The following is a 16,241-nucleotide window of genomic DNA, read 5'->3' on the forward strand; positions in this document are numbered from 1 at the left end:
GGGATCCACAAGAGTTTGCACTCACCAGCCTGTGATCTTCCTGTATTCTGCCTCATTACATATGGTTGTGTGAGTATGAAGAGGGACTAATGGACTAGTATCAGACTTATGGACTTGAGTTGGACTAGACTGGGATGTCTTATTGATGCATAATTATTTTGTAATATAAAGTTCTTCCTTACATATAAAATAATGACATCTTTGCTTTTTAAAAATTTGAAGGTATCTTTTGCAGCAGATATTCCCAATGAAATGTATTATCTGATTTCTTGATTGCTTCTCCCCATAAGTGATGATTGTGAATCCAAGTAAAGTGAAATATTTGACAACTTAAACTTTCTCCTATTTATCATGATATAGTTTATTGGTTCAGTTGTGAGAAATTTTTCATACTGACCTGTAATCTATATTGAAGACTGTAATCTTTGGTTTTCACAAGTGAGATAGTTTATTGTGCCAGCCTGGCCGATAAACACAAGTGGGATTAATTGAAGGGCAGAGAGATAAATGGCTTGGTGAGCCTCGCCTTTCTTGTCTCTCGCTCTTTGATCATCTCGCTCTTTGACCAGTGTGTGGCTGCCTTGCTTGTTATGTGCCTCAATTTACAGGCTACACTACCTGTGGGACACCTAACCTGTGGATTATGTCACTGTAATTTGAGGTCCCTTTAAGACCACACAATTGGAATTTACATCTCTTGAGCTGGGGACTGACTATTGGGGACCTGCCTTGCTGTTTGCTGCCTGTGCCAGGATAGCCTGGATCTCTCTACAGAGGGCTACCTGGTGGCCCTCAAGACTTGAAGGACTGCCAGTGTCTCACAACTCTCTCATGGGAGTGAGTTGCACTGAGCCATTTGTACTGCTTTATAATTTAACTGTTCATTTCTTGTATTATATATCTATCTATCTGTACATAATTTAACAGTTCATTTCTTGTGCTATATATCTAACTATCTTTATATATATGTACATATACAAAGTATCAGCAATCTCATTCTATCTCTCTAGAGAACCCTGTCTAATACAACAAGTAAGTGTTTAAAGCCCACTTTCCTTTCAGCAAGCATTATCATTAGCCCTGAGAAGTAAGCTAGTTTATTCTAACTTTTACGCAATCATAATAAAGGAAGCTCCTTCTGACCTTGCCTTTTCCTCCAATCTGCTCTTTGTTCTTACTCTCCACCGTCAGAGCAAGCTCTATGCAAAACCTCATCTCCTCCACTGCTACAGCTATGCCAATCTGCTTTGCTATTTAGTAGTCAACCAGATTACTTTTCCTAAAGTTGCCAGTTGCCTTCGTAGTTCCAAATGAAATTGCTTTCCCCCACCCCAAACTCTTCATATTACTGGACCTTCAAACAATTTCCAATATTGGTGACTATTCCTCTTTCAGGAATAAAATAAAACACTCCTCTTGACTTCCATGGAAACCTGTTCTGTTCACTTTCCTCTCTCTCTCTGGTCACACTACCTTTTCAACCTCACTACAGAGTCTTTTCCATAAGGGGTTACTCTAAATTGGGAGTTGACTTAACAGGAAAGGGTTTTAACAACCAAAGTGGCTCAAGACAGAAACCTAGAAGTCATTCTTGACACTTCTTACTCCTTCACCCCCTATATCCAACCCACCGTCTCTGCTTGCAAAATTATCTTTAGTCCACCACACTTCTCCGTCTTTCCTAAACAACAAAATCAAGGCCACCATGATCTCTTACCAAAAGGTTTGCAACTAATAGACACTTCACCAAAGAAGACATTCACATGTCAACAAACACATGAAGAAATGCTCATTAGCCAGTATATCAAAAGCAATGAACTATCATTTTACCCTAGCATTAATAGCAAAGTTTAAAATAAAATAGAGAACAATAAATGCCGACAAGGGTATAGAAAGGATAGAACTCTCATATATTGCTGGTGGGATTGCAAAATGGTACAACTGTGGAAAATAAGATGGCAGTTTCTTTACAAAGTTGAAAATAGAAATGCCAGATGGTCCAGAAATCCTATTATATATCCTACAAGTAAGAGCAGTGATATGAATAGATACATATACACCCATGTTTATTGCAGCAGTTTTCAAAAAGATGGAAGAAATCTACATGGCCATCAACAGAAGAATGGACAGACTGTGACACATATACACAATACAATACTATGGACCCTTAAAGAATGACGATGAATAATCTGAGAAACACCTTATAACATGGATGAACTGGGAGGACATTAAGCTGAGTGTAATAAATCAATCACAATATAGCAATTATTATCTAAGACCACAATTACAAAAAGCCAAGTAAAGGTTTCATACATAAAAAGAAAATATTCTTTGATGGTTACCAGGGGTGAGATGAGAGGGTAAACCACGAACTAGAGGATGGATACATATGAACAAGATGAAAGGGAAGGCAATATATGATATGAGGGAGGTCAGCAAAAAAAATGCTCAAGGCAAAGGAAAGCACTAGAAGGAGAACAAGAGTTACAGGCAACCGAGGCAAATATTATTATAAACATAAAGCTGCAGTAACAATAATCTATGAATGGGTGAAGACATACCCTAGCTAAACAGGTAGGAGAAGAAGAATGGGACTATACCCACAGATATACATAGGTCTGACAGAAGATATTTCTACTATGTATCTACTTATGCTGCAAATAATATCCATTAATATCGTTAAAGCATAACCAAACACCTAGAGGGAATGAGTTGCTGGGCTGGAGCCAGGGCTGAGGACCATAATCGTGGCAAACAACAGGGTCAAATTGGTATAACATAGTCCACAAAGACAATGTTCCATATCCTATTTTTTTTAGTAGTAACAGAGTCTCGGGGTCTTAAAACCTTGTGCCATCTAATGCACAAGTCTTATTCATTTTCTGTCTGGAGTAGATAAAAACACAGAAAACAAAAGATCAGCCTGATAAACTAATGGACCATGTGAACCTCAGTCTACACAACCTTGAGGCCAGAAGAACTAGATGGTGCCTTACTATCACTACCAACTCTTCTGAATGGGATTACATAATGAGGAGCTGACATTAAGGGCTCAAGCAGAAAGCAAATGTTTTTGAGAATGATGATGGCAACAAATGCACAAATGTGCTTGACACAATGGATCTATGTATGGATTGTGATAAGAATTGTGTGAGCCCCAATAAAATTATTTTTTTTTAAAAGAAGGTCCTGGATAGTGCCAGAAAGATGTGAAACAAAACCCAAATCATAAAAATGAAGGCCAGGCAGACTGTTCTGACAGAGACTGGTAGAACCACAGAGACTACGGGTCTTAGTCATCCTGAGGTCTGGTCCTTCAGGTAAACAGTAACACGAGAGAGATACACACTCCTTAGAAAAATCAACCTTTTGAGATTAAAGTTTGCCGCTTAATCAAAGACAAAGTTCAGAAGATAAGAAGAGGTGAAAAGAAGGAAGAATGAAATAGGTAACACAGGAGGGCACGGGGTAAGTAATATTACATTGTGGGAATTGCAATCAATGACAAAAAGGGGAAAAATACTCTGCACCTGCCTACTAATGAATCCCCCTGTTATCACTCTTTCCCTCTTTCAATTCAATCCTTAACTTAAACCGGAACAGTATAGTGTAGTGAATAGTACAGGTTGTAACAGAAAGGCCTGCCACAAGGTGCTCAAACAAATTGGTCAGCATCTAAATCTCAATTATTTTCAGCTATAAAATAGGGATAAAACTACTCAAAAGGATATGATATAAAGAAAAAAATATATAAGTGCTTATGTCAAAACCAAACCCTTTGCCAATGAGTTGATTCCAACTCAGATCAACTCTACATACGCATCCATAAGGAAGTTGGAAGAAATGTACAGTATAATTCTTTTTTGTTAAACTTATACAGAATATATATCCCAGATATAGAGTATAATCTTGCAAATTTAAGTATATTGCATATTATGTAGATTTTTCACAAAATTGAATAATCAGCTAAACTCTAAAAATGTTTTAAGGTTAGTAGCATAAATAGCTAGAAAATAATTTCTATAACAGTACTGGTTAAAATATGTCCTATATTAATAAAATGGGTGATTTATGATTTATGTAGTTATCTGCTTCAATACTTGCTTTTTTCTTTGTTTGTTCAGGGGTTGGAGGGCAAGTTTTCTCAACATGTAAATCTTCGCAAGCTACATTATCTATACATAAATAAAAATATACTTTAGGATCATAGTTATTAAACCAACCATTGATTCAAAAAAAAGGGCAAGAAACCTCAAGCTTTGACAAACTGAATTTAATCTGTGCATTTGTAATAGTCTTAAAATAAAATTTAGTATATGTTTGACTATCTGATTTGCTAAAATTAAAAAAAACTTTAAAAATGTCTCTATTTCAAAAGCTCCAGGTTCCACAGAAATACCTTTTCTTCCAGTTAGCAGGGAAAACCATATGCAGTTAAAACTCTGTTTCCCCAGGCTTTTCTTTGTACTGTAACTTCAAAACATGCCCAGGCTCTCTCACCTTACAGAAACCTTCTCCTGTACCTTACATCCCATTTCTGCCCCGCCTTTCTTTCCTGTGTCCACAGAAGGGGCCGCTAGGCGTCAGAATCATTTTGATGGCAGTGAGTCCATAAGTACGTTTCTTCAAAGAGTTGTCTGCACATACTAACACTACTTCCTCCCTTATTTAATCCCAAACCAATCTACTTTCAGCTCCCCTCAGTGTAAGGGGAAACCTTTCCTGTCCTGGCTTTACTCAGGTGTAACATGTGTGAACACCTGGCCCCTCTGTGGCTCTCTCTACTCTTCAGGTTTCTCTTTTCCTCACTCTTCAGAAGCATTTCAAAGCAAAAGATAGTTATGGGTGGCAGGTATGTGCCAATTCTATCAGGTATAATTAGTATTGCAAATTCAGCTTTTCGTTATTCTAACCAAAAACACTTTGACATAAGCCATTAAAAGGTTTCTCAACAGATTTCAATTCACCTACTCTACAGTCCATTATCCTCTTTGTATACTTAAAATGCATACCAAGTATACGTAATATCCTGTTTAAAGCTCTTCAAAGGCTTTTCAATGTCTTCAAGCTCCTTAACTTGGCACATTCAACCTTGCTTTAAAACAAGCTTCTAGCCTCTTTTTAAAATGACCCCTGCAGTTGCTCAGAAGAGAAGTGTGGTGTGGTGCTCACAGACTCTTTGGGTTGCTAACCACAAGATCAGCAGTCGGGAAGCACCAGCTGCTTTCAGGAGAAAGATGAGCTTTTCTACTCCTGTGAAGAGTTATAGTCTCAGAAACCCACAGGGGCAGTGCTACCCTGTTCCATACGGCCGCTATGAACCAGAACCAACTCAATGGTAGGGAGTTTGGAATTTCCGTTGATGTTGTTTATACACTCTCCAGACATATCACTGAGGCTACTCGGTTGCTAGAGGCTAATACAAGTTGCCCAGTTAACTTTGCATTTCAGATAAATAAAATTTAAATTTGTCCTATGCAATAGTATAAACAGGTATAACATTTACTTTGAAAAGCATTTATTGCATATCTGAAATTCAAAATTAACTGGGCATCACATAACTTGCTAGATTTGGCAACCCTAGAAGCTAACTACTCTTTACTCCCTAAGATAAAGAGTAGTAGGCAGACTGGAGTTCTCTTAAGGCAGGCGTCCTCAAATTACCGCCCGCAGGCCACATGCGGCCCGCAGAGGACATTTATCTGGCCTGCCGGGTGTTTTTGCCCCGTTTATTTTTTCACTTGAAAATAAGAGATGTGCAGTGTGCATAGGAATTTGTTCATAGTTTTTTTTTAAACTATAGTCCAGCCCTCCAACGGGTCTGAGGGACAGCGAACTGGCCCTCTGCTTAAAAAGTTCGAGGACACCGTCTTACGGAGATAAGAGTTGGTATAAGATTTACCATTAGATTAGATATAAAAAGTGATAAAGAGGGAGGTCCCTTAGGACCCCCACATTCTGGTTTGCTAAGTTGAATTTCCTAACAAAGATGGGAACACTGAAATTGGACCAGGCTGGATCTGGGATATTATGTAACAATTTTAGATCCTCAATCTTCTTTTTATTTCCTCTTTTATTACCACTTGGCAGAACAAAGAACATTCTCTCTTTAAAATAGTCTCCTTGTGAACAACAGAAACGTGGGTGAAGGGAGACAGCAGACGGTGTAAGATATGAAAAAATATATAACTTATCAAGGGTTCACGAGGGTGGGAGGGTGGAGAAGGGAGAAAATGAGGAACTAATACCAAGGGCTCAAGTAGAAAGAAAATGTTTTGAAAATGATGATGTAAACATATGTACAAATGTGCTTGATACAACTGATGTATGGATTGTTGTAATAGCTGTAAGAGCCCTCAATAAAATGATTTATATAAAAAAAAAGAAATAGTCTCCTCTATTTAGTTTCTGAGGTACCACACTCTCCTGTTTGGTTGTTTTTGTTCCCTTTTTTCCTATTAATAATTGACCACTCAATTTCAGTTTCCTTTGCTGGGTAACTCACCCTTCTCTACTTGTAAATGTTGAAGTGTCCCCTCTACCTGCCTTCTGAATTCTCTGGGAATCTCATTTCACCCTACAGCTTCAAAGTCGACTCCACATGCACATCTACAGCGCTAATATTTGCCACGAGCCCTAGATTCCTGCATCACATATTACTCTCATGACATCTCCACTCAAAGCTAATAAATGTCTCAGTTTTTAGTGTATTACTGAAATATGGAGGTATGTAGTAATGGGTACAAGTCTTAACTATAAATGTATTTACCCATGTAACCAACATTCAGATCAAAATATAGAATATTTCTAACACCTCAGAAATTTCTCATCTCTCCTTTCCCATCAGTCAGCCCTTCCCCAAAGTAGTTACTGCTCTGACTTCTATCACCCAGAGGAGTGAACTGAACTTCATAGATGTGGAATTAAGCAGTATATGCTGTTTGTGTCTGGTTTCTTTCATACATATGTGTGTCAGCTAACAAATAAAACTAAACTCCCTTTATTATCCTTTCAACTTATTTTGCCGTGATGCTCCCATTTCCTTGCTCAAGCCAAGAATTAGAACACATTCTTGACTTCTCATTTTCTCTCACCTAATAAGCAACCAAACTAGAAATTCCTAGATCTGCCTTTAAAACATACTCTAAATCAGACCTTTGCTTCCACCTTAGTCCAAAACACCATTAAATAACCTAATAGTTAACAAGGTCTACTACTCTTCAATCCTCGCTTTCATTCTCCATATGACAGTCAGAGAGATATTCTAAAATACGTATCTAGACATGTTATCCTTCTAAGATACCAGTGTTTTATCATAGTTTATATATAATCCCTAGTGCCTACATGGCTTATATAACCTTACATTATGCCACCTTTACAGCTCTCTGACCCTAATTCCAACGATTCATCCCCTGTTCTAACCATGAGATGTTTGTCAAATATTACCTCCTCAGAGAGGCCTATCAACCAGCCTTTCTAAAATAACATCTCTGGTCACATCCAATTAACTCTGATTTACTTTCCTTTCTTGTTCTTATTTCTACATAACATCATACTTGTATTTTATATTTGTATTATATATGTGTGTGTATATATATTTCCTTGTATTATATATTTATGTGCTTACTTATTTCTAATGTTTTTTTGCACCATGCTTTGGTGGTCTCCTTCAATAAGACCACCAATACCAAAATGAAACTTACTGCCACCAAGTCAATTCCAAATCATAGCGACCCTAAAAGGCAGTAAGTTGAGAAACGGCTGTGTTCCTGCCCACGGCATCTATAGTTTAACACCTCACAGCCATTGAGTTAAATTCTGACTCATAACCATCCTAAAGGGCAGAGTAGAACTGCCCCTGTGGGTGTTTGAGACGCCAACTCTTTATGGAAGTAGAAAGCCTTTCTTCAAATAAGACCACAGTTACTGAAATCCTATGGCCCACAGTGTATTCTCATATGAGGGGTTGCCTGTAAGTCGGAATTGACTCAAAGGAAACAGGTCTGTATTTTCTGGGTCCCGCCACTATAAAGTAAGTTCTATTAGGGCAGAAGCTTTGCTATATTCCAAGCAAAGAAAAAGGTACAAGTTACTCTTCTGATGCCTGAAAAACATTTGCTGACTAAGTTGCATTAATGAATGAACAGTGAGTTCAGATACCTTTGAAATGTCCAAGAGGAGGTGTTCAGATAAAAGTTGTATATAAGGGTCTTGACCTAAGAGATTGAGGCTGAGAGAAGAGTTTGCCTCTTACAGAGGGTATATAGAAAGGGATTATAAATTAATAACTAGCTTGAAGAACTAATACATTCAATAGTTAATAATGGGAGACAAGATTTCAAAAGAGACTGATAAGGAGTTGACAGAAAACTAACTTCTTATTGATGTGTTATTAAAGTATAATATAGTTATTAAACTATGAGGATCCTTGATGGCCTAGTGGTTATGTGTTGGACTACTAACTGCAAAGTTAGCAGTTTGAAACCACCAGCTGCTCCTCAGGAGAAAGACAGGGCTTTCTATTCTCATAAAGGGTTAGTCTTGGAAACTCACAGGGGCCGTTCTACCCTGTCCTTTAGGGTCTTTATGAGTTGGCATAAACTCGATGGCAGTGAAGTACTAAACTATAGATGCTTGAAGGCAGGAACACAGCCATTTCCGACTTCCTAACAGTAAAGAGCCTGGCTCATAAATGGAACTGGAAGGAAATACGCTGAATTGAAGAATATGAATAAAATATCTCTAAAGCAAGACAAGGAAACTGCTGGGTGGTTCAAACTGTTAAGTGTTCATCTACTAGCTGAAAGATTGGTGGTTCAAACTCATATAGAGGTATATGAGAAGACAGGCCTGGAGATCTGCTTCCTGAAAGTTACAGTCTTGAAATGCTTGTGAACACTTCTCTGCACAAATGGCATTTCCCTGAATAGGGATACACTCAACAACAATTAAAAACTCAAACATTAACTCTAATTTCTTCTGTTCCATGGGTCAGAATCAATTCAATGGCTATTAACAGTAACAAAGGAAGATATGATTTAATTTTAAATTTCAAGTCAACTAACCACATACAAGTAGCAATACAAAAGCATGCACAATTCCAGAATCATCTGCCATCATGCTTTGTAAATACTTCCCACAGCCAAACCAAAACTTTTCATTGTATAAAATCTAAGTATACTCATAAAGTTGATTTTTGATACTTAATGACTTTCCCACTTATTAACGTCCTTTTCTTTTAAAAAATATTTTTCTTATTATTATGAATTCAGTGAAAGTTTACAGAGCAGACCATCAGTTTTCCACTCAATAATGCTGACACATTTGTTTCATCTCATCCATCATAATCCCCACAGTGAGGCATCACTTCCTTCATTTTGTTTCTGTGTTGTCTATTTCCTTTTCTCTTTCTGCCCTAACCTTCTGGATTCACTATTGGGTGAATGCTGCCCTTTTGATCTCAAAGGGCTGATTATTCTAAGGTTTGCCTACTTGACTCGTGCTCATATTCTCCTTACAGGCCTGTATATGTGTTTGGTTGAAAACTGAGTCATGGGAATGAGTTCCCTTTCAGACCCAAAGGGTGACTAAAGGTAACCCAGTCTCTAAGGTTCCACCGGTGGAACCTGACCACTATTGTTTTTATGATTCAACGCCCTTTTCTTGTAAAACAAATCCTTCATTCAACATTTACCTTGTCGGGATAGAAAATGTTATTCCCGCAGTGAAGTTTTTACTAGCTTAGTCTTCATCACTGTACTAATTTTCGTCAGGCCAGAAATTATCTTAATCATTTTTACCTACAGTTTCTAACATAATGCCTGGCATTTAATAAATGCTCACAAAACAGCTTAAAGATTACATGTACACACAATTTTCTTTTCAGTTCATACATTTAATAAGGACATATCATGAGAAAATCCATCAAGCTTACTCCAAAATAGATGCTATAAAATTTGCTGCAGCAAATAAAAACAATAGGATTCTAAAATATGGCACAGATCAACAAGTCTGTAGAATCTCTTGCTTTCTCTAATAAACTGAACAATAGTGTGTCTGTAATACAAGGCAGTTGGTTGATCCCTTTAAGTTTTAAATTATGTTCATCAGCTTATTTCTCATCTTCTCCTATGACTGAAGTCCCTGAGGGAAAAGAATGTCTATCACTCCCTGATGGTACCGGTAGCAATGACTCATACAGTGTAATAATCAATTAATATTTAGTAAATGAGTAAATGATGGGCATTGTGAGTAGTTATTGTCTACTTTCTAAACCCACACATCCTTGTTTCTTTTTTGTGTGTGTGAAGAACTAGAGTTTATTTTACGCTTTTGGTTTGTATTAAATTTGTGTGCCTGTGCGTGTATACATGTGTGCACATGCGCCTATGTGTGCATGCCGTGCAGTTTGTCACTCTGAACTGTCTCTACTGTGACGCAGACATTCGCAGTTGACAGATGGCCTTCTGCTGTTCATCCTTGTTTCTTAAACAAAACTAAGTTTAAAAATACTTAAATTTCCTGGCTATCAATTTTCTTAATACACATACTATGACAAAGATCTAAAAATACAGAATCATGAAACTATGCGTTTCACTATTTATTACCTGATTCTAAATTTGAAGTATTCTTTGGTTCTGGAAAAAGGTTTTTGTCTGCTAATGTCATCACCCTATAACAAAGACGAAATAATGGTATTTTCTCATTTTTCATTAACTTTCAAGAACCTCAAATAATACTTAAAATAAAGATATTTTTCAAATACCTTGTAGGAAAACACACAACCGGTTGAAAAAATGTTACTATATATGAAAATATTATTACTAAATAATAAAATCAATATACATATTCATTTATCAGTTTGATACACTATTCACAGAGGACAAGACACAGTATTTAGGATCATATCTGAATTTACATTCCAATTCTGTTTATATTTGCGAGCCGCTGTGAAAGTTATTTGAATGCCTTGGTCTTGGTTACCTCATTTATGCAAAAAGGATAGAAATCTTACTTCCTAGAATTCCTGTGATAGAATTTCTAGTAACATCAGGGATAATATTTTTACACTTGATCTTAGCCAAAAGGCCGAGAAGCGACAGGGATAATATTTTTTAACGCTAATACCATTTTCTGTTTTGCATGTCCACCAATGATGCCCCTTATCCATTCTATCCAACATATGAGAGGATTAGCTATTACAAAAGGAATATGAACAGGGAGGGAAGAAAAATCAAAGCTCAGCCTTTAATCATTGAAACGAGTCCCTAACACAACAATAGATTTGGAAATGCAGATGTGTAGAGTTTCTAAATCCCTATGACTGGTTCCTAGAGCTTCTGAAGGGAGCAATCAGAAAACAACTTTATTTTTTTGTTGCAAGAAGAACAAACAAATCCACCTTGGAGGACACACATTTTCCAGTTTACCGTATTCAGTGTCTAACATGATTGACATTACAATGTGCCCTTTGGGCGTGATGGATAACCAAATGCTGAATCTAAAACGGCAAGGATTTTAAGGATGCTTTGGAGGTTTCCCTATCACTGAAAGCCTCTCATTTCCAGCTATTTGATAAATTTTGCATTTGATCATACCCTTCCAGCCTCTTTTGGTTGAGGTTATTTTGCAGGAAGCCATACTTCCACTCAGTTATTTTTTTTTTCTACAGTGGAGAGCATGAACACAGAGCCCCACAACCACAAATTATGCAGTTGAGTTTCCACATTTGGGGAAATTGCAGGGGTCAGCACATCTGGAGTGCAAAGGATAAGCCTTGCCCTGGGAAAATCACCTTTGTGATCATGCTAGCTCCCCTGCCAGGTAAGAATTCCACTCAGTTATTAATAAGGTTATAACTAGTAGTACTATAATGGAATGAAGAAAGACTTTATAAAATAGTATTGTTCACCAGGCCATGAGGACGATGTTCCCAATTAAAGTAGCCAGTCCACAGAGAGGACCACATGGCCAGTCCCAGTATGAGACATGATGCCCCTCACTGACTCATAGCCCTATAAGGGACAACACCTGAGACACAGTGTGGGAATTATACCCACCCTGATCCCAACACACTGAGGCAAAACACTAAGGGCATACAACAGAACAGCAAGGGAATGGAGTAGCGAGGTCCCCAAGGAATGCTGAAGGTGGACTTTGGGGCCAGGGCATGGTACCCCAACAGACTAGACTGGAACACTCCTAAAGGCCAACAAACAATCCTTGAACTAACTACATGCTTTCCTTTCTTATTGTGTTCTGTTTGTTTTTTATCATTGGTTTGTTGTTGTTGTTGTTGTTTTGCTGTATATTATTGCTTGGTTTTGCTCTGCCTTGCTTTTGTGCATGTTATTATCTCTGCAGGTCTGTCTAAATAAGATAGGCTGGATGAACAACCTGGAGGAGAAAACAATGGGAACAACAGTTCCAGGGGGACATAGGAGAGGGGGTAGGGGGAAAGGGTAGTGGTGTTAACAAACCCAGAGACAAGGGAACAACAAGTGATCCAAATCAGGAGGGTATGGGAGGCCTGGTAGGGCATGATCAAGGGTAATGTAACCAAGAAGAATTACTGAAACCCTGGTGGGGACTGAGCATGATAGTGGGACAGAGGAAAGTCAAAGGAAATAGAGGAAAGAGCTGGGAGGCAAAGGGCATTTATAGAGGTCTACATAAAGACATGTACATATGCAAATATATTTATATATGAGGATATGGAAATAGATCTATGTGCATGCTTTCTTCTATTAAATTGGCATTCTATGATGCTCACCTTCCCGACACAACCGCTGACAACAAAGCAGGTGAATAAGCAAATGTGGTAAAGAAAGTTGATGGTGTCCGGCTATCAAAAGATATAGTGTCTGGGGTCTTAAAGGCTTGAAGGTAAACAAGCGGCAATCTAGCTCAGAAGCAACAAAGCCCACATGGAAGAAGCACACCAGCCTGTGTGATACGAGGTGTTGAAGGGATCAGGTATCAGGTATCATCAGAACAAAAAATCATATCATAGTGAGTGAGGGGGGGAGTGCCGAGTGGAGATCCCAAACTCATGTGTAGGCCACTGGACATCCCCTTATAGAAGGGTCTCCGGGAGGAGAAGAGCCAGTCAGGGTGCGATATAGCAACAATGAAAAATACAACTTTCCCCTAGTTCCTAAATGCTTCCTCCTCCCCCACTATCATGATCCAAATTCTACCTTGCAAGTCTGGCTAGACCAGAGGATGTACACTGGTACAGATAGGAACTGGAAACACAGGGAATCCAGGGTGGATGATCCATTCAGGACCAGTGGTGTGAGTGGCGATACTAAGAGGGTAAAGGGAGGGTGGGTTGGAAAGGAGCAACCGATCAAGGAGCTACATGTCACATCCTCCCTGGGGGACGGAAAACAGAAAAGTGGATGGAGACATTGGTCAGTGCAAAATATGACAAAATAATAATTTATAAATTATCAAGAGTTCATGAAGGAGCGGGGAGTGGGGAGGGAAGGGAAAAAATGAGGACCTGATGCCAGAGGCTTAAGTGGCGAGCCAATGTTTTTAGAATGATGAGGGCAATGAATGTACAAATGTGCTTTACACAATGGATATATGTATGGATTGCGATAAGAGTTGTATGAGCCCTTAATAAAACAATTAAAAATAAATAGAATAGTATTGTTGCTAATATTAATATAATCAGAGAAATATTGCAGTTAAGCAATTTCCAATGCTATTTATCACATCCCATTATTTTCATTAATAGTAAACATTACTAAGCATTTTGTATAATCTGGTATAGGAGACCTTCATGGTACACGTGATGCCATAAGTTATAATGCTTGGTGACTTCGACTAGCAGTAACAGGACTACAGCACTCAATAATTTCTACATCTCTTCAATCAGCATTCCTTAGAATGGGCATGACTGTGGATCTTGTTCAGTTGTTTGATCAGGTAGATCTCTTCCAAATCTATTGCCACAAATGTGTGAGCACTTCCAACACTGCATCAATTTGTTTATATGTCTCAATTAGAATCTATCAAATCCTGGAGCCTTGTTTTCAACCAATGCCTTTAGCGCAGCTTAGACTTTCTTTAGGATTATCAGCGGTAACTACTAATCTACATTCTATCTCCATAGATTTCCTATTCGGTATATTTAATATACACATAATTACAAAATACGTGGTCTTTTGTGACTGCATTCTTTTATGTGACAATATTTTAAGGTCTGTGCATATTGTGGCACTTAATAATCAGCTCATTTTCATTGCTAAATAATACTCTATCTATTCCAAATAAACTTATTTTATTTATCCATTAATCCAAAACCAAAATTTCACTACCAATGAGGCAATCCTAACTCATATTGATCTCTTGTTGGCTTTTGAGACTGTAACTGCTTAAGGGAGTAGAAAGCCTAGTCTTTCTCTTGAGGAGCTGCTGGTAGTTTCAAACTGCCGACCATGTGGATTGCAGCCGAACGCATAACCACTACACCACTAGGGGTCCTTCATCCATTAATCAGCTGGTGAATATTTGTTTTTTTTTTCTACTTCTGGGCCATGGTTATAGGTGGAATTGTGTCCCCTAAAAATGCAGTGCAAATTCTACCTTCTATAGAAGACTTGATGGCAGTGAATTTATTTTACTTTTTGCCTGTAGTTTTAATCCCATTTGGGAATGAATTTTCCTTGTTATGTTATTGATGCAACAACAGTGTAGGTGTGGTTTGAGTCAATCTATTTTGAGAGATTAAAGAAGTGAGCAGAAACGTGGGTGGATAGATATTAATCCACCTGGAGATCTCAAAGGAATCAGGAGACAGACGCTGAAGAGACAAAGATCTTTCCTCAAAGCTCACGTTGTTATTTTTGTTGTTGTTAGGTACCATCGAATTGGCCACCCAAAGTAACCCTATGCACAACAGAATGAAACAGTGCATGGACCTGCTCCATCTTTACAATTATTCATATGCCTGAACTCATTCATGAAGCCACTGTGTAAAAGCATCTCGGTGAGGGCCTTCCTCTGTTTCGCTGCCCCTCCATGTTACCAAACATGATGTCCTTCTCCTTCTCTGATCTCTCCTGATAACATGTCCAAAGTATGTAGGACAAAGTCTTGTGATCCTTGTCTCCAAGGAGCACTCCGGCCTTACTTTTCCCAAGACAAATGTTTGTCCTTTTAACTGTGTATGATACTTTCAAAATTCTTCTCCAGCAACACAATTCAAATACATCAATCCTTCTACAGTCTTCCTTATTCATTGTCTAATTTTCACATGGATATGAGAATACCATGGCTTAGGTCTGGCACACCTTAGTCCTCAAAATAACATCCTTGCTTCTCAATACTCTTAAGCAGTCTTGTGCAGATTTACTTAATGAGCAATGGTTGTGGATCCAAGCAAGACAAAAGCCTTCACAACTTAAACTTTTTCTCCATTTATCATGATGCTACCTATTGGTCTAGTTGTGAGGATTTTGATCTTCTTCACATTGAGTTGTAATCCATACTGATAGATACAATCTTACATCTTCATCACAAGTGCTTCAAGGCCTCCTCACTTTCAGCAAGCAATGTTGTGTCACCTGTATACCACAGATAGTTAATAGCCTTCCTCAAACCCTGATGCCAGATTCTTCTTCATATAATCCAGTTTCTTTGATTAGAATACATACAGATTGAATAAGTATGCTGAGAGGATACAACCCTAATGCACACCTTTTCTGATTTTAAATCAGGTAGTATGGCCTTGTTCTATTAGTACAACTATCTGTTGATCCATGTATAAGTCTCTCTTGAGCGCAATGAAGTGTTCTGGAATTCCCATTCTTCTTAAGCTTAACCACAGCTTATTATGGTCCACACAGCATTTGCATTGTTAATGAAACACAAGTAAACATCTTTCTGGGATTCTCTGTGTTGAGCCAACATCCATCTGACATCAGCAATTTTATCTCTTGTTCCATGTCCTCTTCTGGATCCCTCCTGAACTTTTGGCAGTTCCCTATTACTGTCTGTCAATGTGCTGCTGCAACCATTGTTGGATGGTCTTAAGCATTTAGAGATCAGAGCTGACAAAGAAAACCTTCCTTAGATGTACAGAGGCCACCTCTGACCTCTGCTACAGAAAGGAGGAGAATTCATATCTACTCAAGAGATGATTCCTATGAGGCAGGGGTCAGACTTCTACCCTCCAACCTTCTTTACCTTATCTGACACCAACTGGCCATTCCACTTTACTCTGTTAG

At 38.2% G+C, this 16,241-nt stretch overlaps 1 protein-coding gene and 1 non-coding gene across 2 annotated transcripts in view; both read right to left on the reverse strand.

The window, feature by feature from the left end:
• MEIKIN (meiotic kinetochore factor) overlaps positions 1-16,241 on the reverse strand; it is an 89,502-nt gene that overhangs the window by 47,687 nt on the left and 25,574 nt on the right. The window contains exons 7-8 of the mRNA XM_075542681.1: positions 10,608-10,672; positions 4,105-4,175 (exon numbers count right to left, since the gene is read on the reverse strand). Coding sequence (XP_075398796.1) covers positions 4,105-4,175; positions 10,608-10,672 — 136 coding nt within the window. The remainder of the gene's footprint in view (positions 1-4,104; positions 4,176-10,607; positions 10,673-16,241) is intronic.
• On the reverse strand, positions 11,671-11,831 carry LOC142441764 (U1 spliceosomal RNA). The gene has a single exon (XR_012783110.1). It is a non-coding gene; the product is annotated as a U1 spliceosomal RNA (small nuclear RNA).

Source organism: Tenrec ecaudatus, chromosome 2, assembly GCF_050624435.1.
Source record: "Tenrec ecaudatus isolate mTenEca1 chromosome 2, mTenEca1.hap1, whole genome shotgun sequence".
Taxonomy (NCBI): Eukaryota; Metazoa; Chordata; class Mammalia; order Afrosoricida; family Tenrecidae; genus Tenrec; species Tenrec ecaudatus.